At 35.9% G+C, this 24,155-nt stretch overlaps 2 protein-coding genes across 2 annotated transcripts; both read left to right on the top strand.

Annotated features, from left to right (window-relative positions):
* Window positions 1–480: 480 nt before the first annotated feature.
* ppp4r1l (protein phosphatase 4, regulatory subunit 1-like) lies at window positions 481–14,848 on the top strand. Its single transcript, XM_051898192.1, has 20 exons — window positions 481–714; window positions 1,531–1,575; window positions 2,332–2,461; window positions 2,925–3,031; window positions 3,115–3,257; window positions 3,965–4,111; window positions 4,381–4,488; window positions 5,356–5,421; window positions 5,621–5,779; window positions 6,124–6,248; window positions 6,964–7,430; window positions 7,519–7,736; window positions 8,721–8,804; window positions 9,049–9,234; window positions 9,578–9,739; window positions 10,319–10,419; window positions 10,547–10,667; window positions 11,394–11,528; window positions 11,829–11,970; window positions 12,511–14,848. The coding sequence occupies exons 1-20, from the start codon at window positions 708–710 to the stop codon at window positions 12,654–12,656; spliced, it is 2,799 nt and encodes a 932-aa protein (XP_051754152.1). The 5' UTR covers window positions 481–707; the 3' UTR covers window positions 12,657–14,848.
* Window positions 14,849–15,863: 1,015 nt separating this feature from the next.
* rps26l (ribosomal protein S26, like) lies at window positions 15,864–17,994 on the top strand. The gene is made up of 4 exons (XM_051897999.1): window positions 15,864–16,111; window positions 17,323–17,500; window positions 17,604–17,734; window positions 17,896–17,994. Exons 1-4 carry the CDS (start codon window positions 15,989–15,991, stop codon window positions 17,929–17,931), a joined length of 468 nt encoding a protein of 155 aa, XP_051753959.1. The 5' UTR covers window positions 15,864–15,988; the 3' UTR covers window positions 17,932–17,994.
* Window positions 17,995–24,155: the final 6,161 nt, after the last annotated feature.

Genomic DNA, 24,155 nt, shown 5'->3' with positions numbered 1-24,155 from the left:
TTATCGTAATTTCATGTACCCCAGTTCATGATTATTTGGATGACTGTGACTGTGAGTATAAAGAAGAACACTTCAGCAACTTTACAGATTAATATTTCTCCATCAATATGGCTGGGTCAATAAAGAACACTATTAAGAGCACACTCATATATATAGGCAACAAACTAAATTTAAATTAATTACGTTATATGTCAATATGTCATGGTAATACTTGTACTGCCAATAGGTACTGCCTTTATGCTAATTTGAATAAAAACTAAGTGCATATCGAGAATTGCCACTGAGAATGAATGTGTTGGAAATTATGTTGCTGCTCTGATTCAGTTGATAAAAAAAGGTTTATAAAAAAAAATTTTGGATTTAAAAATTACAGCGCGGACCTCTTCAGTCCGATTCGTGAAAGAACCAGTCCGGTTTTGTGAACCGGTTCAACTGATTCATTCAAAAGATCCGACTCATATGAACAATTCATTGACGAATCGGATGTCGCTAGACGAGTCACGTGATCGACATTGTCTTATTTTTTTCTCATCGAGCTTTCGGTTGAGCGATACAATTATTTGCGATATTTTCGCGCGTAAAAGTGATTTGTTTCGATGAGTTTATCTCTGTTTTTAAAGTATTTGATCTTCATATAGATGCCGGGATTGAAATAAGAGCAGGAAATCTTTTGAGGAAGTGGAGTGACAGCCCCGCTGTAAATCAAGATGGCAGGTAACGTGCTTTAGTACATTTATTTAAAGCTTTATGAGGCGGTTTAAAGAGAATCGGCCCTGTTATTGTTATTGACTGCAATGACGCGAAATGCCTTTTGAACATTTCTGATGTATTTTAGAACAAAGGCCATGAGCCTGGTCAAATTTTAAGTGGATTAACACTAGTTGCGAGTTGTGGAGCTAGCAGGATAGACTGGGATATTATAAAAGTACTGTAATAAAGAACTTTTGGCCAACGAGACAATATATGTTGTATTAAAATACTTGATGGTGGAAAATATACTGTACTTTTAAGTAAATAGTGAAGATACCATAGCTGAGTTGACAGGAGCTTGACTGTCAGTTTGTTAGCCAACCTGACCGGGGTCGATTCCCGGATAACACGTTTTGTTAGCTGGTCACCTTTTGAAATGCATATGTGTCATAACATAAGACCTGTTTGTATTTTATTGCAGACTACAATATAAAAAGTGTTTGACAGACATAGTCGCTTAGTAAACGGTTTATTTGTTGTAGTCACCTGAGTTGACATTTTAGTGTGATAAGCTAACACTACGATAAATGCCAAAGCTGTGTGTCAAAATCACTTTGGTCAAAGCCTAGTGAGCTGCCTACCTAAACAGCAATATTTTGCCTTTGTGCTTGAGTTCTTAAGACTGAAAAGCCCAAAAATGCAAGTCTAGTTAGATAGCTGACTAGGTTGTGAGGCACAGCCCAGCTTCATGTGTGACAGTAGCATGGCTTGAAACTGTCAGTTTATCTACTGTAGAGTTGTCAGTCTGTGATCTGAACATTATTGTTTGTGTTTCCCCAGGTCTGTCTTTATATTTTGAAGACGGTCATGATGATTTGGATGACTGTGAGTATACAGAACTCTTCAGCAACTTTACAGATCAGTATCTCTCTATCAGTGTGGTTGGGTGAATCTTATAAAAAAAAACCAAAAAAAAAACCTCAAGAACATGTCTAGGTCATGTTTCACCACACAACCAAAATAAGATTTTTTTTCCCTTTAGTAAAGTCCATTTTAGAACTATTAACCGTTTGCAATTGTGATGTTATTTTCAATTCAAATTAAGCACATTTTCACCTCAAAATGCTATTGTAATGCACACACACACACACACACACACACACACATATATATATATAAATATACTGTGTACTGTCTTAATCCTGATTTGAATAGAAAATTTAGTGCACAGTAAGAGAATTGTCATGAAATTGTCAACAGCAAAACAAAAATCCACAACAAAACTCTTAATGAACCAAATATCATTTTTTTAATGTAAAATTTTAAATTCATGCTAAAGTCATGCTTCTAAGATCTTTACCGGTTTTTGTACACTACATAGTTGAAGTGTAACCAGTGTGATCTTTGCTGGCAGAAGTGGACTGCATGTAATGGAATCCCTTTAACTGTTCTTGCTGTATAATAAATCATTTCTTTATTAAACAAATTCCTTTTTCATTGGATCTTCTTTGTCACTCTGAATTTCTCTCTGTCATTTAAAGGTTTGAATATAAAAGATCTCACATTTGATGAGGCTGTACCAACAAACTGGACATTAAATTATACTTAGTCATTAACTGTCTGTATGAATCTGTCTTACAGTTGGATTCGATGACTATGGTTCAGAGTGTGATGGGATTCGGATAACAGCATTCCTGGATTCAGGCCAGGATAATCTCACCCCTCTGGGCCGGCTGGAGAAATATGCTTTCAGTGAAAACGTCTTCAACAGGTGAGACGTAAAAAGCATGTGATCTACAGTTTGAAACTGAGGCATGTTATGTGAGACGGATTTTTTTTTTTTTTTTTTCTCTGTCATGCAATATTAAATGTTTATTTAGGAGTAGTATAAGATGTCCCTCTTGTACCTATCACTTGAATTTAAGTGAGATTTGATACGAAAATATGAGAATAACTTTTTATGGTACAACTGTGGAAAATAAGTTAAAAAATTGAAGGGCTCAAAGTGAACCTGATATACGATTTTGGGCCAGAAATACTTGTAAGGAGCCAAACATGTCACGGTAGAAGAACTTGGCTTAGGCTTGGAAATGTTATAACATTATTCTAGGATTATAAAAAGAGCTGTCATTTTTTTTTTTTTTTTTTTCAAAAAGATTTTTGCTTCTAAATTGTGAAGGCTCATGTCATGTGGCCTATTATGGTGTGTTTGATAGCATGATGTTTATTTTCAGGCAAATTGTGGCTCGTGGTTTGCTGGATGTGCTCCGGGAGTTCAGTGATAATGAAAATGACTTCATCAGTGTCATGGAAACGGTTGCCAGGATGTCTGAGGATGGAGGTTTGTATGACTTTTACCTGTATTTGACTTGTCTAGTATGGTAGAACCGTATGTAATGTCATAAATATAATGTGATGTTACAGAACCGACAGTGCGAGCAGAACTGATGGAACAGGTACCAAACATTGCCATGTTCCTCCATGAAAATCGCCCCAATTTCCCAGAAGCCTTCTCACGGTACCTTGTTCCCATTGTGGTCCGGTATCTCACAGACCCTAACAACCAGGTGAGTTTTACTTTGAAAAACTGGTTGTTCTTCTGAATAGAAGTAATGACAAACATCATGGCTTTTGAGTAGGGATGGGTCAAGGTGGTCCCACCTGGTGACTTGTGAGCACCAGTAAATACATGTATAAAAAAAATTTATTCAAAAATCATATTTTTAATTGTTTAAAATGTATTTACTCATTAATAAAATAACAATAAACATTTAAGCTTTAATATTTTTTTTATTGGAAGTGCTTTAAAGAGGAAGTTTTTAATAATGCAATTTACCAGAGAAGGTTTTGGCTGCTGACAGCATGCTGTGCTTTAACTTTTACTTTTACTTTAGAGATGTGTGTGTAAATTCATCCCATTTTATAATTTACTCTTTACTACCAACAAAGCCACCTCTGTTGTAATAAATTCACATCCTTTAACAGTCAGTTTCACCACAGTTAGCAGATCGCTTGAGCAAAGTTCCCATTATTATGCATAATTTATTGGCTTCCGTTATTTTAACGAAGTCTGAGATAATTGTGTGTAGTATTTATTTAGTCTTGTTAAATATGTGTTATTTTCATATTAAAGGGTGGTATCATTAAGGAATGCATCTAATTAGTATTGGAAAAATGCCTAAAGCCTTATTATTCAGGGTTTCCTTTACACTAACTAAGCGATTAGTCGTGCAGACAATCCATTGAGTCGGTTTTGTCTGTGCTTTTCCCTTAGGTGCGAAAGACGAGCCAGGCTGCTTTGCTGGTGTTACTTGAACAGGGTCTGATGAGTAAGGCAGATATGGAGGGAAAGGTCTGCCCTGTGCTTCTGGAGCTCACTGAACCCAGCAGTGATGACGACTACAAGATCGAGGCTGTAGCGGTGGGTCTTTGTGTTAAAGAGAATGCCATGCTGATTACTGGCAGTGGATAATACTCATCGTAAAAATATGTAAACCATGAGCTTTCATAGGACTGAAGAGATAGAAACGTGTTTTATTTCCTGTCGTAACTTCATTCCATCTGTGATGGAATGCTTATCTGTATACTGTCTGCATGATACTGTGTTACTGTGCTAATTGTTTTGTGGTGTTGGGGACGAACTTTCATGCTTTGATCTTTGTGTTGATGGTGGATAATGTTTTTTTGCAGATAATGTGCAAGCTGGTGACCATGTTGACTAAAGACACGGTGCAACACCTTTTATTGCTGCGCTTTTGTGAACTCTGCAGTGACGTCAGACTATTTCAAGTCCGCAAGGTAAAACTCTCAAAATGTTCTATAATTTTTTGAAGGACTCTTTGTTCTGCTGTACTCAAACGGAGATATTGACTACCATAGTATTTTTTTTTTTTTTTTTCCACTTGAAGTTAGTTTAAAAAACCAAACGCATTTGCAGCTTTTGTTTGGAGATGCCACTTTATAATTTGTTCTTAATATACTCTATCATTGGAAAGTTTGTGGTCAATTTTTTTTTTTTTTGTGTGTGTGTAAGAAGTCTCTTATGCTCACTGAGGCTGCATTTATTTGATGTAAAGTACAGTAAAACCATGATACATTTTTTTTTTTTTTTTTTTTTTTCAGGATTCTTTACTGTTTTAACAATTTAATGCATCATTACTGAATAAAAGTATTTCTTAAAAACAAAAAAAGTCTTACTGACCAAAACTTTTGAACTGTAGTGTACTTCAATATATTTCTCTTTTAAAAATGTGTGAAAATACCAAATCCATGCATGATTATTATCAGTATCATGACACAAATAAGTAACAATCCTGAGAACCCAATGGACAGAGATGGCTTCTATAAACAAAGAGCCTTGACACAATAAGGTTGTACTCTGTCGAAACAAGCTCATCAAAACAATGCTGCTTAAAGTTGTATGTGTTTGTGACTGATTTGTCATTCAAATAACTGCAGCAATGAAGCTTTGGCCTACATTGTGTAGAAAAAGTTGTGAAGAATGTTAATCTACTTTTGAAACTCGTGCTGGGTTGGCAAAAAGCAATGCTGCTTGAGTTGCAACAAGCTTCTGCTTACAACATAACAGAAGACTGAATGTGACCTTATTGCAAATGTCTAAACTCTCTTTTTTTTTTTTTTTTTTTTTTTTTCTCTCACCGCCAGGTCTGTGCAGCGAACTTTGGCGAGTTCTGTTCTATTGTTGGCCAGGAAGCCACAGAGAAACTACTGGTGAGACCTCTCTGCAGCTTTCCTTTTGTGCTTGTATTTATGACAATACTGCAGTCACAGTGGGCCAAAATGAATGTTTAATTATATCTGAGTGCTAGACCCAAAAAAACCATCCTTAATCTCAGAAAAGCTTTAAAGTTTTAGCCTTTGTGTTGAGTCAAATGTGTTAACCAGCACTCTCTCTTTGTCCTGACCTCAGATGCCTAAGTTTTTCGACCTGTGCTCAGACAGTCTGTGGGGTATTCGGAAAGCCTGTGCTGAATGCTTCATGGTTGTTTCAAATTGCACTTCTCCAGAGGTGCGACGTACTAAATTATCCCCCTTGTTCATCAACCTCATTAGTGACCAGTCACGCTGGGTAAGAACAAAGACACACACACACACACACACACACACACACACACTAACACTGTGTTCCAACATGCTGTGACTCAGCATCTAATTTCTGTCCTCTCTGAAAGTAAACATGGTTATTTGATGTTTAGTATGCAACTATGCAGAGTAGGACTTTGGACCTGTGAGATTTCTGACTTTCTGTTTTCCACTTATGTTAGACAATCTTTATTAAATTTTAGAAATTAGATCTGGACAAAGAGGTTTAGAGGATGAATGGGTCTGTTTTTTTTTTTTTTTTTTTTTTTTTTTTTTTTAAGGGAAGTGAACTTCTTTCTTTTTTTTCTTTTTTCTTTTTCTCCTTTTCAGGTACGCCAGGCTGCGTTCCAGTCTCTAGGTCGTTTCATCTCCACGTTTGCCAACCCTTCTATCACAGGATTGCATTTCTGTGAGGATGGAACCCTCCGCGAGATACCGAAGATCTCCTCAGAGAGGTAAACGCGCATGGTTTCTTCACTATGATTCTGATTGTGGGGAAAACTACATATTTTGTAATCAGCTAGTTGTTGTAGTTGATTATCAAACTTAACTGGAAGCCCTGTATTATTAGGCTTGTTTTGGGATCACCTGACCCTATTGGACCATTTCTAAGTTCTTAAAATAGTTACGTACACTAGCGTTCAAATGTTTTGGGTCAGTGTGATTTATTTTTAAAGAAATTAATACTTTTATTTAGCAAGGATGCATTAAATTGATCAAAAGTGACAGTAGAGATTCACATTGTTACAAAAAAAAATCTATTTCGCACAAATGCATTTCTTTTGAACCATTCATGCAAGAATCCTGAAAAAAATGATCACGGTTTCTACAAAAACACTAAGCGGCACAACTGTTTTCAACATTGGTAATAATAAGAACAGCATATTAGAATGATTTCTGAAGGATCATGTGACTAAAGACGCTGAAAATTCAGCTTTGACAATTTTACAAAGCAATATCACTGTTTTTACTGTACTTTTGATCAAATAAATGCAGCCTTGGTGAGGTTTTTTTTTTTTTTTTTTTTTTTTTCAAAAACATTTAAAAAAATCTTACAGACCACAAACCTTTGAACAGTAGTGTAGTTCTTAGTTACTTCTTTATACTGAAACTTATTTACAAAACAAAATGACTGAATAAATTCTGAATTAACCCCTCCTGTCTTTGTAGCCACAGACAGGAAGTGACCACCAGCAGTTTGAGTAACAGCCGCAATGCCTCCATTGATGGTTCTTCAGACAGTCTCATTCAGCCCCGTTCAGAGCAGCTACAATCCACCTCACACACAGCGGTTTCAGCATCACATCCTCCACATGGCCACTCCTCTGATAGCACCAGCCAGAGCCAGCCTGAAAGCTTAACCCCTTCATTCCACCAGCAGATGGATGACTGCACAATGTTCAACTCCTTCAACTTCTGGAGACCCCCGCTACCTGACATTACCCAAGACCTGCAGCTACTGCAAGTGGAGAAAAGAGATGTGGTGATAGAAGAAAAAGAAGAGACCATGAGAGAGACAGAAAGTGAGGGGAAAGAGAATGTGCCAAGTTTAGATGCACAAGGACCAGCCACCAGCTCCCAGATCCAGAAAGTTTTAGATTGTCTTCAGCCGCACCTAGATGATCCTGATGTTCAAGGTGATTGTGAAAAGAGCTCATGTTCTTTTGCTCTTTAACGAGTAGGGAATTGTAGTTCTTCATTCCCCCGTTTGCTTTCCACTTGCAGCTCAAGTGAAGGTGTTGTCCGCTGCGCTGAAAGCTGCCCAACTAGAGAGTCAAACAGAAGATGGCGATGAGTCTGTGTCAGAGTGTAACGGTTCCACAGACTCCCCGACGTCTGATGAGCTCAGTGCCATGAGTGAACTCTCACTGACAGACGCACAGATCTCAGACTCGCCCTCCACTTCACCTGTGCTGGTAGATGACTCTGAACAAAGCAGTGAGGTGAGAGGATGACTTTATAGTGAATAAAAGTCATTTTAGCCATTTCACAATTATAACATGTAAAAAAAATGATTTATTACATTGAAAAGTATTATTACAAATAATTGATGTTATAATACTTTACTTTTTTAAAATGTTGCCATTATAATTTATATATTGTATTATATAATATTAATAATAATAATAATGTTGGTTCATGTAGTTAATTTCATTAAAATATTTGGTTACACTTTATTGTAAGGTGTCCCTGTTTCAGTGTAATTATACATTTAAGTACTGAGTAACATTACTTAACTACATGTACTTACTGTAGGGTTAGGATTAAGGTTTGGTCTAGGGTTACTTGCATGTAATTATGCATAATTTATAGTTATTACTATAGTAACAAGGACACTAAAATAAAGCGTTACCAAATATTTCAACTTTTGACAATCATAATATTAATAATAATAATAATAATAAATAAATTATAACATTTTAAAAAATGAAATTATTATTATTACAGGAATTTAATGTAATAGGTCATTTTTTAATGTTATAATTATAACATTATTATTTTTATTTAAATAATTAAATAATTAAAAAAATTAAAAAATTTTTTAAATAATTATTTTATAAGAAGAAGAAAAAATATTACTATTAATATTGTTGTTGTTGTCCATATTAATTTTATATCATTCCCAGAGTAAAGCCTCCAAATTAAGAATCTTCATTGAGGCTGGAAAATACCATTATTCCATGTAATCTGTCAATTAACATGAGGTCATAATAATTATAAAAGGAGAATAATGTTGTTGTTTTTTTAAATGGTTTTGATGCTGCTGCCACTGTTTGACATGTCATGGCAAATCGACTTCTGTATTTTTATGTAAACCTGTTAATGCAAATGTCATTAGAAGGAAGTGCTGTGGCACAGTAACTCTACAGTAGAGTTCATTATACATGCAATTGTGTGTGTGTGTGTGTGTGTGTGTGTGCATACAGGAGTCAGACCTAATAGAAAATGTGGAGGAAGTCAAAGACTCTGACACAATTAAAACATGCGAAGAGGAGAAGTCTAAAGTCCAGGTAAAATACTGCTTAGGGAATGCAAGATGTTTTACCATTTTAAAATCTCCTAGCTTTACATTGGCCTTAATTCTAAAAAGTATTTGTACAGACCACAAACCTTGTTCAGTTACAGTCATTAATGAAAACCACATCAAATGTACAAAGAAACTCTTTTTATAAATAAACAGACTAAACTTGACTGATCAAACTAGTTTATTAACTCTGTGAAGTTTCCTGACGCTCATTCTTTCTGTCTTCTCAGAATGTAATTCCACAGCAGTTGCTGGATCAGTATCTGTCCATGACAGACCCCGCTCGAGCTCAGACCGTGGACACTGAGATTGCCAAACACTGTGCATTCAGCTTGCCAGGTGTTGCCCTAACGCTGGGCAGACAAAACTGGCACTGCCTCAAAGACACGTATGAGACCCTCGCTACAGACGTACAGGTAAAACCTCCTCTTAATATGCATTACTCATCATGGTATTTGTTGGAAAACCAAAGTTTAACAAAACTGTCAAAATGTCAAATGTTAGTACAGTACTGTAACACATTTCACTTTATAATTGTTACATAACCTTATATATTTATAAATATATAACATATGTTATATTATATACTATATATTTACTTATTATTAATAAAACAATATTTTCGCTGTACCATATTGTAATGGATTATAATTGTCTCTGTTTTGTAAATATGTAATATATGAGGTATAGATGCAGTAGCTTTGGTACTGTGGGTGTGTTTTGCATTTGTCAAATGAATTAACTTTGTATGTGTTCCAGTGGAAGGTGCGACGGACACTTGCATTCTCTATCCATGAGTTGGCAGTGATTCTGGGGGATCAGCTGACCGCGGCTGACCTGGTGCCCATATTTAATGGCTTCCTCAAAGATCTGGATGAGGTGCGGATAGGAGTCCTCAAACACCTGTATGATTTCTTGAAGGTGAGAATATGAAATTTCTTTAACTGAGAAAATATGTGTAGCTTATGCAAAGAGCTTTAAAAAGTGAATTGCCCATATGGGAAAAAAATGCTTTTTTTGAGAATTCTAAATTGAGAGAATTTGTGTTTCATTTCCCCATTTTGTTTTAGTTCTATTTTTAAGTTTGCTGATTTTTTAAATGCATTTCAAAAAGTTAAATTTTATGAGCATGTCATGGCTGCCCCAACAAGTGTTATTTTAGTATTAAGTTTTTATATATATATATTTATTTTGTTTATAATTAAATTGGCTTTTATTTATATATATTTCTATATGGATTTACTTTCAGTTTTAGTTTTATGAATTTAGAACTTCAACTTAAATGTATTTATTTCAGTTATTTGCCAAGGCAACATTTCTAATTTAACATTTCTAATTCTCGTTTGTTTACTTTTTTTTTCTTTTTTTTTTTTTTTTCTAATATTTATATATTTTTATTTTATTTTAGCTTTATATTTCAGCAATATTTAAGTTTTTTTTTTTTTAGTCAATGTCCCTATCAACACTGGCATCAACAAATCTTTGTTTCCTCTGTTGTAGCTTCTTCATGCTGAGAAGCGTCGGGAGTATCTGTATCAGCTGCAGGAGTTCATGGTGACGGACAACAGCCGAAATTGGAGATTCCGCTATGAGCTAGCTGAGTACGTATTGCTTTGTTACATGCTTTATTCAGTGTTTTTCAGAGTGTTTTTTTTTTTTTTTTTTTTTTTTTGAAGCACTTAAGTGTGATCTCACTCTTGTGCCATTTGTCTGTGTCTGTGTATTTAGACAGCTCATCATGATCATTGAGTTGTACAGTCACAACGACGTCTATGACTACCTCAGACAGATTGCACTTAACCTTTGCTCTGACAAAGTGTCTGAAGTGCGGTGGATCTCCTATAAACTGGTGAGTCAAGTTCCCTTCAGCTTGTTTCCAAAAATAGCGCAACATTACAATGCCTTTTACTGTATTGTTTGAGTCTGTGTTCTGCTTTTAGCAACTCCATTGGTTTTAAACCTCAGCTCATAGGTATTAACATCTGTCTTGGATGTCATGCTGAAAGTTTTAAAAAGGACCTATTATGCTTTTTTTACATTTTCAATTTTTTTAGTGTGTAATGCTGGCTGTTTGAGTATGAAAAAGGTCTGTAAAGCTACAAAGCACAAAGTCACTCCAAAGGGAGTTTTTCTCTATATCAGTGCGCACTGTTTCTGAACTCCCTGAAATGCCTCAATTGTAGTCTTGAATTTTCTTCCGGGAACGATCACATCACAATATTCCTCATTTAAATAATTCCCACTGAAGGCATATGCAAAAAAGGGATGAGGCCTGGTTGAGTTGCATTGTAGTGTGTTGAAACTCATGGTTATGGTAAGGGGTGTAACATTTCCCAAGCACACTCAAAACGGTTGACCAATCACAGCGCACTGGTCCAGCCCCATCAGAGCACATTGCGCTTTTCGGAAGGAGAGGCTTCATAGAGACAGGAACTAAACAGAGTGTTACTGACAGATTAGGAAGAGAGGTGCTTCAACTATGTGAAATATGTGAAAAACTATGTGTTTTTTGAACATTCAAGCATGAAAACTCTACTCTAGTGTTCTTTAATTTTTGTCTTGTGAATGTTTATAGGTGGTGGTGATCCTGCAGAAGTTTTATTCCTGTGAAGCTCATGACCTGGGTCTGAATTACATTAATGAGCTCATTATGAGATTCTGCCACTGTCCCAAATGGGTCGGACGTCAGGCGTTTGCATTCATTTGCCAGGTAAATCAAATTGTAGTTTCATACAGCATTATCCAAAAGATTTACAGTCACACCATCTGTACATTAATACACTATTTCTTCACTTCTTTTATTGTCATATTTTTGCTGCTGTTAATTTTTCATGATGTGGGATGGATACATTTAAAATCAAGATGCCACAATAACAGACTAGTGTGCAATTTAATTTATTTAAATTATAATTTATTTATTTAAAACCTGCTCTTTTTTGAGTACAATATGCATCAGGCAAAATCTAAACAATGTGTGAGTGATTGAGACATTTCCTTTGTTTTCATTTAGGCAATAGTGGAGGAGGACTGCATGCCCATGGACCAGTTTGCACAGCACCTTCTACCCAGTCTGCTCAGCCTCTCATCAGATCCTGTGCCCAACGTACGCGTACTAGTGGCCAAGGCGTTACGACAGAGCGTGTTGGAAAAACGTAAGAGGCAAACGCACACAATTTACAGACATGTTAGAAGATGCATGCATCACAGGATGTTAACAAAGACTTGTGTCTCTTTTATTAGACCCTTCAAGGGTTAAAATTAAATTAAACTCACAATTTACAGTAGATATTAGAAGATGCGTGCAACACAGGATGATGACAAAGACTCGTGCCTCCTTTATTAGACCCTCCAAGGGTTAAAATTAAATTAAAATTTTCTCTGCCTGGAAAATGGAGCAAAAATATTAACGAGTAATATCCTGTATGAGGTGAAGACTTATTTTTGTCCAATGACATGCTTTCTAGAAAGATAATGTCCAAAGTACTAGTTGTCAAGTGTAGTTTTGCCAGGCAGTGATGTAAAATCCATTGAATTTGGTTTTGTTTTTGTTTTATATTAACCTCTTTTTGGTATATTATTTAACTAATAAACTTTCACTATTAATAGCACAAAAGATAAAATATTTTTCTATGTAAGTGTCACAGTTTAGACATCAGTTCTGATCACCATCTATGTGTCTGCTCTGATCTCAGCATACTTCAAGGACCCAGGCAGCGCTTATTCAGATGAGCTAGAAGAGGCTCTGTCCGAACTGAGGATGGACAAGGACAGGGACGTGCGGTTCTTTGCCACACTGGATCCTAACAGAAACGTCATGGACACGGCAGCGCTCATTTAGCACCTTTAGCTCTATCCGCACATGTGAACAAGCACCAGCAGGAACAACACTAAATGGATTCACAGACAAGTGTTTACAAATAGGAACTACTGACCAAGACCTTCACACACACAATGTATCCTTATCCTCGCCTAATATGCTCCACATATGACTGTAAATGCATACATTATGCATTTTCTGATTTAAACACAAAATGGGCCTCATTTATAAAACAAATTCTACTTATTTGTAGCTAAATTTAAAATTGGATTCTTAAAATATGCAAATGTATGCGTATTTATGGTAATACAACTGATACAGCCATGAAAAATTATTTTCCACAGTGGTTTTTGCCATTTAGATGATGAAATTGAGATTGCCTTGTCAAGCTATTAAAAATGAATGCAAAATACATGTATTTTCATACATGAGGCCCATGCAACTTCTCACTTGCAAACGTCATTTTAAGCCTCTTCCTCCAGCACACAAACACACACACACACACATACACCTTAAAACACAGAACAACCATCTCACCTCTTTAAATAGTGCAAGATTTCGTTTGCACCTTTGTGGCAGCAGAAAGTATTTGGAGACACAAGACGCATCTTAAAGGCGGATTGTGTTTCTTCTCAAAACCGTTCAGATGCTACCAGCTGCCCCTCCAAAGCTAACTGTACATTTGTAAGACTTCTTTTTTTTTTTCTCCATTTCCTTTTCTTGTGGATTTCTTAAAACAAAAAGGACTAAGAAGACATAAGCAGACTGACACAGTGAAGTGCTACTAACTCAGGGAGACCTGATATTCAGATTTTTTTTTTTTAAGCTGCAGTGCCGCAAAATGGTATCGAGCTGAGCGAAAGTGAAATTTTGCTGCATTTATTAACCTCCTATTTACCTGACCCTCAGAGTGCACCTGCATTGTTGTGGGAAACGGCGATTAGAAACCGCAAACAAGCGAGTTATTGCAGCTCGGGAGCCGAAAACCTCCCTCTTCTTGCTCAATCCTTTTGTAGCTTGCAAGAATTTGCTCTTGTCTTTCAATACTGATATTTTAATGTACGTGTTTTTCTGTGTGTTTTGAGTGAGATCCAGTTGTATGTAACCTCTTCGTCTTCCCTGATTGGTGGAGAGCGTTTTTATACCTCGCCGTTTTATAATTAAAAGGGGCCAGTATTTTAGAGGGGTGTCAGGAGTAAACCAATGCTTTCCAAGCAACCTTTATAGCCACTAGACAACATTTAGACACTGTACAAGCAAAATTCAGACTTGTCCAGTCTTTAGAATTACAGTAAGACATTAATGATGTTCGTTAAACACTCGATTGGTTAAATGAGCTGACCTGCAGAGGGCGCTGCTTGGTTGTCTGTGGAAAACATCAAAGCAAGCACACTGTTTAGTTGCATTTGCACTAGTTAATCAAAGCACGCCATAGTTCCTCTGACAATTCCCAAATTTGCTTTAAAGTAAATAAGCTACTATGTGCTTGAAGTTGATATGACGGACCATCCGTTTCATGGTTATGCTGCTCTTGGCATCGGTTAACTTGCTTGTGGCTGCTGATCGGTTATGCTTGTTTTAATGGTTTATATATTTAAATTGGGGGACCGGACCCACATCAGCATGTAAGGGCAAACCTTGCCAAGAGCACTTTACTAATCATTAAGAGTTCAATGGAAAGAAAATTGCAGGTCCTTTTTTTATATATATATAAATAATATTAAATCTGCTGGACTGGATGAATCATGATAAATCAGTAGTTCTGATTTTTTTTTTTTTTTTTTTTTTTAATAAGGCAACTTTCTTGACCAAACTCAAGTGGTGCTCGGATCCAGTGTGTTATTCTCACAGATGTGTATATGGAATATGTTTATGGATTGTGTATATGGAATTGGGTTTTTTTTGTTTTTTTTAAAGGTTTTAGTCTAGTTCTGAAATACAGCCTGTGATCAAATATGATTTTATTGATGATCTCTACAGGATTCAAGGCCAGTCTTTTTTTTTTTTTTTCTCTTTCCTGTGGCGATGTTTGGTTTGGAATTGTATAATGGGCGAAGTTGTTACCCTTGTGTTCCCATGTGTGTTTGTGTGCATGCATCTGTGTGTGGCTGTGTGTCCTTTTTGTTTGTTTCTTCTTTTTTTTCATATGTTCATAGAATTTATATTTTGTTAGATTGTTATATTTTCCCCAATAAATTCTCCTGTTTGATTTACTGAGGCACTGACATCACTGATATGTCAACGAAACCACTTCATCTGTCTGCATATGTACTGATCCACTAGTTCTCTCATAATGTTACAATATTAAGATACAAGATTTGATTTAATTTCCCCCTCATTGTATACTTCTCAATGTATCATGTTCAAAGATTTTATATCCTAACCTTTCAGGTTACAGCATTTGTAATTTTCTGTGCATCTCTTTTAAATACAATTTATGTATTGTTATTTTTAGTATTCGTTAATTAAAATAATATAAATTTGAAATAATTTCTCAGTTGTGCCCTTTATTTTGAAGACGATTCAGTTAAAACTCACCAAGTCTAGTGATTCTTGAGAGCACTTTTCAGATTAATAAGGAGCATGTGTGCATAAGTCAACATATTTGCTATGCAATTACAATTATTGTGAAATCATTTCTCTGTTTTTACAAAAGTCTATTATAATAATGGTATTACATTTAATATAGTTTTATACATTTAATAGAGCATTATGCTGTGCATAATACACCTTTTAGCATGATTATATTATAATAAAAGTATTTTTTTTTTTTAATATTGTGTATACATAATTAAAGGATTAGTTCACGCTCCAAAAAAATTCTGTCAATTACTCTCCCTCATGTTGTTCCACATCTGTAAGACCTTTGTTCAATTATGCTTTTTTGTGCAAACAAAGAACTTGCGTGGCTTCATAAAATTGAGGTCACATGAGTGTTAAATGATGCCTTTCCTATCGTTCTGGACCTTGAATGTGTAAATTGCGTTGCTCCTTATGGAGGGACAGAAAGCTCTCAGATTTCATTAAAAATATCTTCATTTGTGTTCTGAAGATGAACGAAAGTCTTACGGGTTTGGAACGACATGAGGGGGAGTAATTAATAACAGAATTTTCTTTTTTTGGGTGAACAAACCCTTTAAGGATGATTAGTCTGTCTCCTTTATGACAGTTATTACATGACTTTTACGCTGCCTTCGCCATCAGACACTCCACAGCTCTACATGCGCCACTAACGCGTATCCTTCCCCTTTAAACTAGTTCCTTATTAGGAATAAATTAGCCCCTGTGTCATATAGTAATATATTTAAATTTTAAGTATATATTTAAATTGTATACCTCAATTAAACGTTAATATGTCTAGCCTTGCATCACATCGAAACAGTATTTTCGTCAATAGACTTTTGTTGTGTAGCAGAGAAAGATTTTACTTCCGGTTAGCGTTTTCCGGTCCTCTTTCCTGCCTCCCGTTTAACATGGTGAGTCTTGAGTTTTCGCGATTGATCCGTGAATATGATTTAGTATATGAAATCTCCTTTATATAGTCAAGGAAACTATGTGATCACCGAGTATAGTTAGTAACGTATGTGATTTGATTACAAACGGGCCACTATATCAGACTATTAGACAGTTTTTAGTAAGAAGTTTCTGATGATGGCTAGCATGTGGCTGCTTCTTCAGTAGCACGCGGCATGGACAGGCCTGGTATTGTGTGTATATATAAAGCAAAATATTGGCATTTAATGCTTATTATAGCCATTAAATCTTCGATGTACTGATTCTACTTGTGTTATTGTCGATATGTTGCGTATATATCAAGACGGTGCAGCCTGTCAGTACTTTGGTGTAAACTGAGCTGACATGAAGATTGATGCGGATCTAACTACTGATGAATGCAGAACAGGAGTTATAAGCTAATATAAAATTAAGGGTAGATTGACACTTGGATAATTTTTCGTACATTTTTTTTCCAATAATTGATTTTGATTGGTGCGAGAAAGATCGCCACTTTTGTATGTCGGTTTTTTTGGAAATATGCAGATCATACCATAATAATGGAAAACCTGGAAATATCAGGAAATCACGATTTTAAAATGTACAAAAGTTAAGTAAAATATTAAACACAAATTTTTTAGGTATGTATGTGGTTACTATAGTAATGGAGGGGAGGGGAGGGGGGGTGGGGGGGGGGAGTCAAATATATTTCTTTTTGCAAAACATTCTGTTGCAGCTGAATACCATGAACAAAAATAAGGTCTAAAGAGCAACTAACTAATGAACTAGACTAATATAAATTTCAAACATTATTAGAGAGAACCATACAGTCAGTAATACAATAAGAACAAATATGCAAATTAGCAATAGTGCAAATAAATACAACAGTACAAAGTGCAGAAACTGAAATCAAATGAAAAATAACACTACATAGTTTTCTTCTTATAAATAAAATAGATTAATCCTTATATAGAGACAAAGAGAGAAAATATATTATTTATTAGTATTTTATATAATCATTATAATATTTTGTGTATATATGCATGTATAGCAAGAAATTAAAGTAGAAAGAATTTGTATAATTATTATTATTATTATTATATGGAAATTCACTAGTCAGAAGGTATAGGATGTTTAATTGAATTTTGTCCAATACTATTTTAATTATTGAAGTATTTAAATTTCTTAATGACAGACTAAGAAGAGAAGGAACAACGGACGTGCAAAGAAGGGCCGTGGCCATGTCCAGCCCATCCGCTGCACCAACTGTGCCCGCTGTGTTCCCAAGGACAAGGCCATCAAGAAGTTTGTCATCAGGAACATTGTGGAGGCTGCTGCTGTGAGGGACATCTCAGAAGCTAGTGTGTTTGACTGTAAGTGACTGCTTTAACAACCAAAACATTGACCAAGTCTCATTAGTATGTGATATTGCAGATTAAAATGCTGGTTTTCTGTTTTCCGCTCTTCCTTTTGTAGCATATGTATTGCCGAAGCTCTACGTGAAGCTGCATTACTGTGTTAGCTGTGCCATCCACAGCAAGGTGGTGAGAAACAGATCCCGGGAGGCCCGCAAGGACCGAACACCACCTCCCCGCTTCAGGCCTGGCGTAAGTACCTTGAAATTCTGTAGCTGCCTAATCTTTATTACTCCATTAAGTTAAAGTAATAGCTGCAGTATGTTAGTAGAGTTCCAATGCTTATTTTGTAGTGTTGTTAATTGGAGTTTTATGTGGATCTCAGCATTTTCTTTTCTCCTTTTTTCCTGCAGGGTGCTCCTCCCAGAGCTCCTCCGAAGCCCATGTGAAGCAAATTAACTGTCACATTTTGTGCATTTTTATGCAGAAAAATAAAAAATATCTGAGACAGATCCTGGGTTTTCTTTGTTTTGATTGGTGCTACATGATGGTTTGTGTACATTTGTTACTGCTGTGTAGTTGAGTTTGGAGCTCTAAATCCTTCATTTTTTATCTCATAATCAATCTTTTAACATTTCATTCTCTATTATAATGGGTGAATATATCCCAGATATTATTTTACATTAAAAAATCTGGACATTTTGATATTAATATTGTTTTATCTGAGTTTTAAACATCCACCATGAGCTCATAGTCTGCTAGCATAAAGTTTTAAATGTATGTCCATGTTAAATTTGTGATTCATCATTTGGTCTAAGAAAAACTGATTTGTTTATTGATTGAATTATTATTAGCAGTTGGTGGTACACCTTTGCTTTACTTATTTTTAGCAACACTTATTAATAATCCATTGTTTTTTAAATAATTGCACACCTTACAGGAATAATGTTGGTTTTAATTCTTACATTTCCTCTTTGATCCTAATTATCATAGCTGTCAGGAATAATAAAAGCAAAAGTGTTTAGTGACACCTACATTATAGTTAATTAAAAATAAATCCTATAATTTAAATACAATTTTAAAATAAAATAAAACTTATTTAATTGTTTAAATTGTAATTGATTATTAAAAAATAATCAATTGATTCAAGATAATTCAATAAAATATTGTGAAGAACTTTACCGTTCATATGATAAATAAATGTCATTCTAGCTTGTTGCTAATTTAAATCATGTTAATACAAGTATTGGACAGACATGCTTTGACCTTCAAGGGTTAGTTCACGCAAAAATGAAATTTCTGTCATGAAGTAGTCTACTGAACCTTCGTTCATCTTCGGAACACAAATTAAGATGTTTTTGATGAAATCCAAGGGTATCTGAACCATATAGGCAGCGACGTCATTGCACATTTTGAGGTCCAGAAAGGTATTAAAGACGTCGTTAAATTAGTCAACGTGACTACAGTGGTTCAAACTTATTGTTATGAAGCGACGAGAAGAGTCGGCGTTTGGACGTAAACACAGAAGCCTGCACTGCGTTCATTACGTCAACTGTGTATGACAATAGTTAAAATTGATAAAGCTATTTTTGTCTTTATTTTGCACACAAAGTATTCTTGTCGCTTCATAACATTAATTATAATTAATAATTAATTTACCGCAAAACAAAACATACCATCTATACTTTTGTGTCCAATAACATTTTTGTCTTACATTTCATAATAAACTCAGACAAGTTCAGTACGGACTCGTTTTCCGTCAGTTTATTTTGCAAAGGATTGTGGGTCATTTAAGGTCGCGAAGGATACATCCAATGCATCCTTCAAAATAGGCCTAATGAAGGACTCGAAAGGAAGGCTGCCTTCAAGGATACTTTCGATTGAGATGGCCTTCAGCTACGTTTGATGACGTGGCAGGTGAGAAATTCAGCCTTCCTTTTGAGAAACACCAATCGCTTATGCACTGTACAATGCTCAGGTTTTTGTGGTGCTGCTCAAACTTTGTTAGCACAGTCAGGCAGTAGCCCCTCACTGCAGAACACTTGAGGTCTAGGGGGCGGAGTCGGGTAGGTTAAGGGATATGAAAAGTGGGAGGAGTTGGATCCAGATCCAGGGGGTGGAGATGGGTAGGTTTAGATCAAGGGGCGGAGACGGGTAGGTTAAGGGATATGGAAAGTGGGAGGAGTTGGATCCAGATCCAAGAGGTGGAGATGGGTAGGTTTAGATCCAGATCCAGGGGGTGGAGATGGGTAGGTTTAGATCCAGGGGGTGGAGATGGGTAGGTTTAGGATCTTGTGTTCTGCAGTGAGGACCATCTCCAGTCAGGTGTCTCATAATCTGAAGACTGACTTCAAAATTGGCTTTTTTGTGTAACACAAATAATATACCCATCTTTATATTATTTGCATGTGAACTTGTAAGTATTCAAACAGTTATGGCCACTCTTAGGCAGAAAGAATAAACGGTTTCTGTAATATGCTCAATAAATTTATTAATTTGTCCCTAAATGTGGATTAAATGCAGTTAAAATGAGTATAGAAAAAGTGTTGTTCAATGTGCAGTAAATCACATGATGTTTAAATTACAGAATTTGACTATTTACACTTTCTTTCTACAGAAACATTCTTTTTAAAAGGAAATAATGTTAGATGGCCTTTTGTTGGCATCTTGTAGCACTATCCCACATATCTGCCATCTGTTACTGTAGGATTTTGAAAAGTGCTGAGTGTTGCTAAGTCCCAGTGATCTCCTTAGTGAGGTGTGAGTTCATAATCAGCCTGCCGTATTCAGTCAGACACACACAGCAGCCTTGACGAGGACCATGGAAATGAACCAACTATATTAAAATGGCTACAGCTAATTAGTTTCATTCAGTTCATTTAAGTGGTACATCTTTTGTATTTTCTCAAACTTAAGGTATTAAAGAAAGACTGAAAACTAATTAAGCTGCTGCCAATTCAATTACTTCAGGCTTTATTCTTCAGCTGCACTCAGGGAAAACCAACAAAAGAGCACGTGCTGAGAAGAGACCTGTCTCCACAAGTTGAAAATTACATTACAAAAGCAATTTACAAAGGCTTGACTTTTGGAGAGCATTAAGCAGGATGGCAGAAGGTGACGGAGCTGTGGAGGTGGAGACACAGGAGATAAACAATGAAGAGGAAGCCCTTCTCCATTTTGGCCGATATAGTGAGGCTCGGGCCGCAGTGCCATGGGAACAGCGCACATTCAAAGAGAAGGTGCTCTACCATGTCGATCGGATCTTCCTGAGTCTTCTTGCACTCTTCGTACTGGTACTCTTAGGAGATTTCCTGTATAAGATCTGGTATGTGACCAACTGGAGGAAAATCTTGGAGTTTATTCTGGAAACTGTGTCGTTCCTCTTTACACAAGAGAAGGATGAAGAGCTAATAGAACTGTAGACACTCCTGAAATTCATTGAAATTTTCCCTGATCAGAGTTACACTGCTTTCTACATCAAGACGAAACTGAATCCTTTCAATAAACTATAAAAGGCTGTGTTAATTTCCAGTACAATTGTGAAACTTGCTTAATATTCTAAACCGGTTTTTGTGACTCATGTGTTTGCCATTTTGAGTTTTTGTTCCTGTCAATAAAAAGCTTCTGTCTATTCATTTTTGCTCACTTTTAATGTGGTTATGTCTGGAGCTGTTAGTGTTGTGATATTCTTTATTTTGGCTATGTTGTAACGTCATAAATCACCTTTTGATGATCATTGCTATTGCCATGCACACAAAAAAGGGATCTTTACATCAATATGCGGAAGATATATTGTGTCTATCCTTTTATCCTTGCCTCTACTAATAAAAGATAGAGAAGAGCTGATGCCATTAATGAAACATTAGAAAGCTGTGCATCAATGTCAGAACTTAATGGCGGGGCAAATGCCACCAAATGGGACAAAAGCCCAAGTTATACAAATTCTACTGTTTTAGTTTCATATTGGAACTTTTTTAAATTTAGAACATGTAGCTGTTCATACAATGTTTAAAAATCTATGTATGCTATTCACCATATGAGGTGTTGAATGTGTAGCTGTTAGCTAAACTGGAGGGGATTTTAAGAACTAAAATCAAAAAAGCACAACTGCTAAGACAATTCATATTTAATTTTATTTGTAGAATAAATAAGTTCGAGACTATTAATATCAGAATCAGAAAGAGCTTTATTAAACACACAAGGAATTTTTCTTGGTACTGAATGCGCACACAATGCGCACACAAAAATACAACAAGAAACTTTAAAAATCTGTCAGCTGGAGGGCGTGGTAAATTGCCGTCATCAAAAATCTTTACGAAGCCAAAAAATTTTTTTGTGTGGATTGACTTGATATCAGGCTCATAGGTGACATCTGAACATTGTTTTGAGGTGCATGTTGAGCTCTCATCGAATGCAGTGTCTTCCATGGGTGGCCTTTTAATTGGTTTTGAAGACATGAAGGTTCAATACCTGTACCAACAGAGTGGCCTACAGGCTTCACTTGAACTGCTGAAATTTTCAACACACACATATGACAATCAAACCCATGAAACAACACAAGAAGACTATTACCAGCTAATACAATGAAGATACACATAGCTAGAAAGTAGCCTATAACTTTACCTTTACTCCGTCTTTTCAGCTTTTGGGTTTCCATTTGAATCGACACACTCTTCAAAGATGGTGCATCACACTGACAGGCCACATCTCTTGTTAGGGGCTGTATAACAGGAATTGCATTGCAGTATGACATGGGTACAAGGCCAAAATAGATGATTGTGCAGGACTGCCAATTTTTGAATTCTACTTGGAGTGAGAATTACGATTCAATTCATAAGCTTAAGATTCGATTTCAATCTTGATTCAATATCGATTCATTTGGATATACAGTAATGTTATATATAATATTTTTTCAAGGATAAAAATCTCTCAAATAATTTTGCGAACTGTACAGGGAAACCTGTCAGGTACATTATTATTAAAATTCAAAATTAACAACTGAATTATATACAATTAGGTCAGTTTTTATAATAATTTTATAATCATTGATCGATTACATGAGACATTTAATTCATTTCAATAAGTTGTTGTATCTTTCAACATACCCTCTGTAAAGAGTAAGAGATGATTGTTATGACGAATCTCGGTCATGATTTAAAGGGTTAGTTCACCCAAAAATGAAAATAATGTCATTTATTACTCAGCCTCGTGTCGTTCCACACCCATAAGACCTTCGTTCATCTGCGGAACACAAATTAAGATGTTTTTGATGAATCTGATGGCTCAGTGAGGCCTCCATTGCCACTGAACCTCTCAAGATCCAGGAAAGATACTAAAGACATAGGCTATTTAAAACAGATCATGTGAGTACAGTGGTTCAACCTTAATATTATAAAGCAACGAGAATACTTTTTGTGGGGCAAAAAAAACCCAAAATAATGACTTTTCAACAATATCGAATGATGGCCGATTTCAAAACACTGCTTCATGAAGCTTCGACGCTTTACGTATCTTTTGTTTCGAATCAGTGGTTCGGAGCGCCAAAGTCACATGATTTCAGGAGTTTGATACGCGATCCAAATCACTGATTTGAAACAAAAGATTAGTGAAGCTTCGAAGCAGTGTTTTGAAATCGGCCATCACTAGATATCGTTGAAAAGTCATTATTTTTTTGGCGCACAAAAAGTATTCTCGTCGCTTTATAATATTAAGGTTGAACCACTGTAGTCACATGAACTGATTTAAATATGTAACTTTACATATTTAGTATACAGAAAATAGTACCTTTTTTTTGGATCTTGAGAGGTTCAGTGACTTTGCTGGCAATAGATGCCTCACTAAGCCATCGGATTTCATCAAAAATATCTTAATTTGTGTTCCAAAGATGAACGAAGGTCTTACAGGTGTAGAACGACATAGTTCCACTTACCGTCAAACTTTGTGAGGTACCGACGGTGTACACTGATGGGACAGCCGTATCTGTTAATGACAGATATTTCACAAACCCCATTTCGTGCTGTGTCCAGTTTTTGAAGCACCCACGTGTGAAGTGCTTCGAGCACAACCGTGACCTCTCTGATATCCCTCCTTCCTGGAAATGCAAAAACTCGAGCCATCGGGACCGCAACGAGGGAATTTTGGGGAATGGGAAAAGTGTTTCGGGAGAGCCACAACCTAAAACGCACCTTCTCGCCATCTCTGTTTGTTTTCGCGCGCCGTCAACGCTCGCACCCGCAGGCAGCAGTCGGTCGGTTGGAGGGCGTGGTTAAGGATGTTAAGCCGAAGCCCAAACCGACAAACTGATGTCATCAGAGAAGGGACGCCGCCGTTGCAGAGGGAAGGTGCATTTTCAGATTTTGATTAAAGATTACAAAAGCCAAAAAAAATTTTTTTGTGGATTGACTTGCACGAATGAATTGTTCACCACAAAACTAGCAATTTGCGCTAACAAAGTAAATATGGTCAATTTTGATTTCATGTGTACTTTTTAAGAGTAAAAAATTATAAAAGTATAAAGACACAGTTAGGTTCAGTCATAATAAACATATTTACATCGCAATAAACTATTAATAAGTAATAAACGGCCAAAAATCAACAAATATTACCCTTAAAGTCTTGATAGAAGCATTGACAGCACAACATGAACGAGGAATAAATAGTATCCAATCATCGT

This window comes from Ctenopharyngodon idella, chromosome 6 (genome assembly GCF_019924925.1).
Source record: "Ctenopharyngodon idella isolate HZGC_01 chromosome 6, HZGC01, whole genome shotgun sequence".
Taxonomy (NCBI): Eukaryota; Metazoa; Chordata; class Actinopteri; order Cypriniformes; family Xenocyprididae; genus Ctenopharyngodon; species Ctenopharyngodon idella.
Note: the sequence above shows the minus strand (reverse complement) of the source record. Positions and strands in the feature narration are given on the sequence as shown.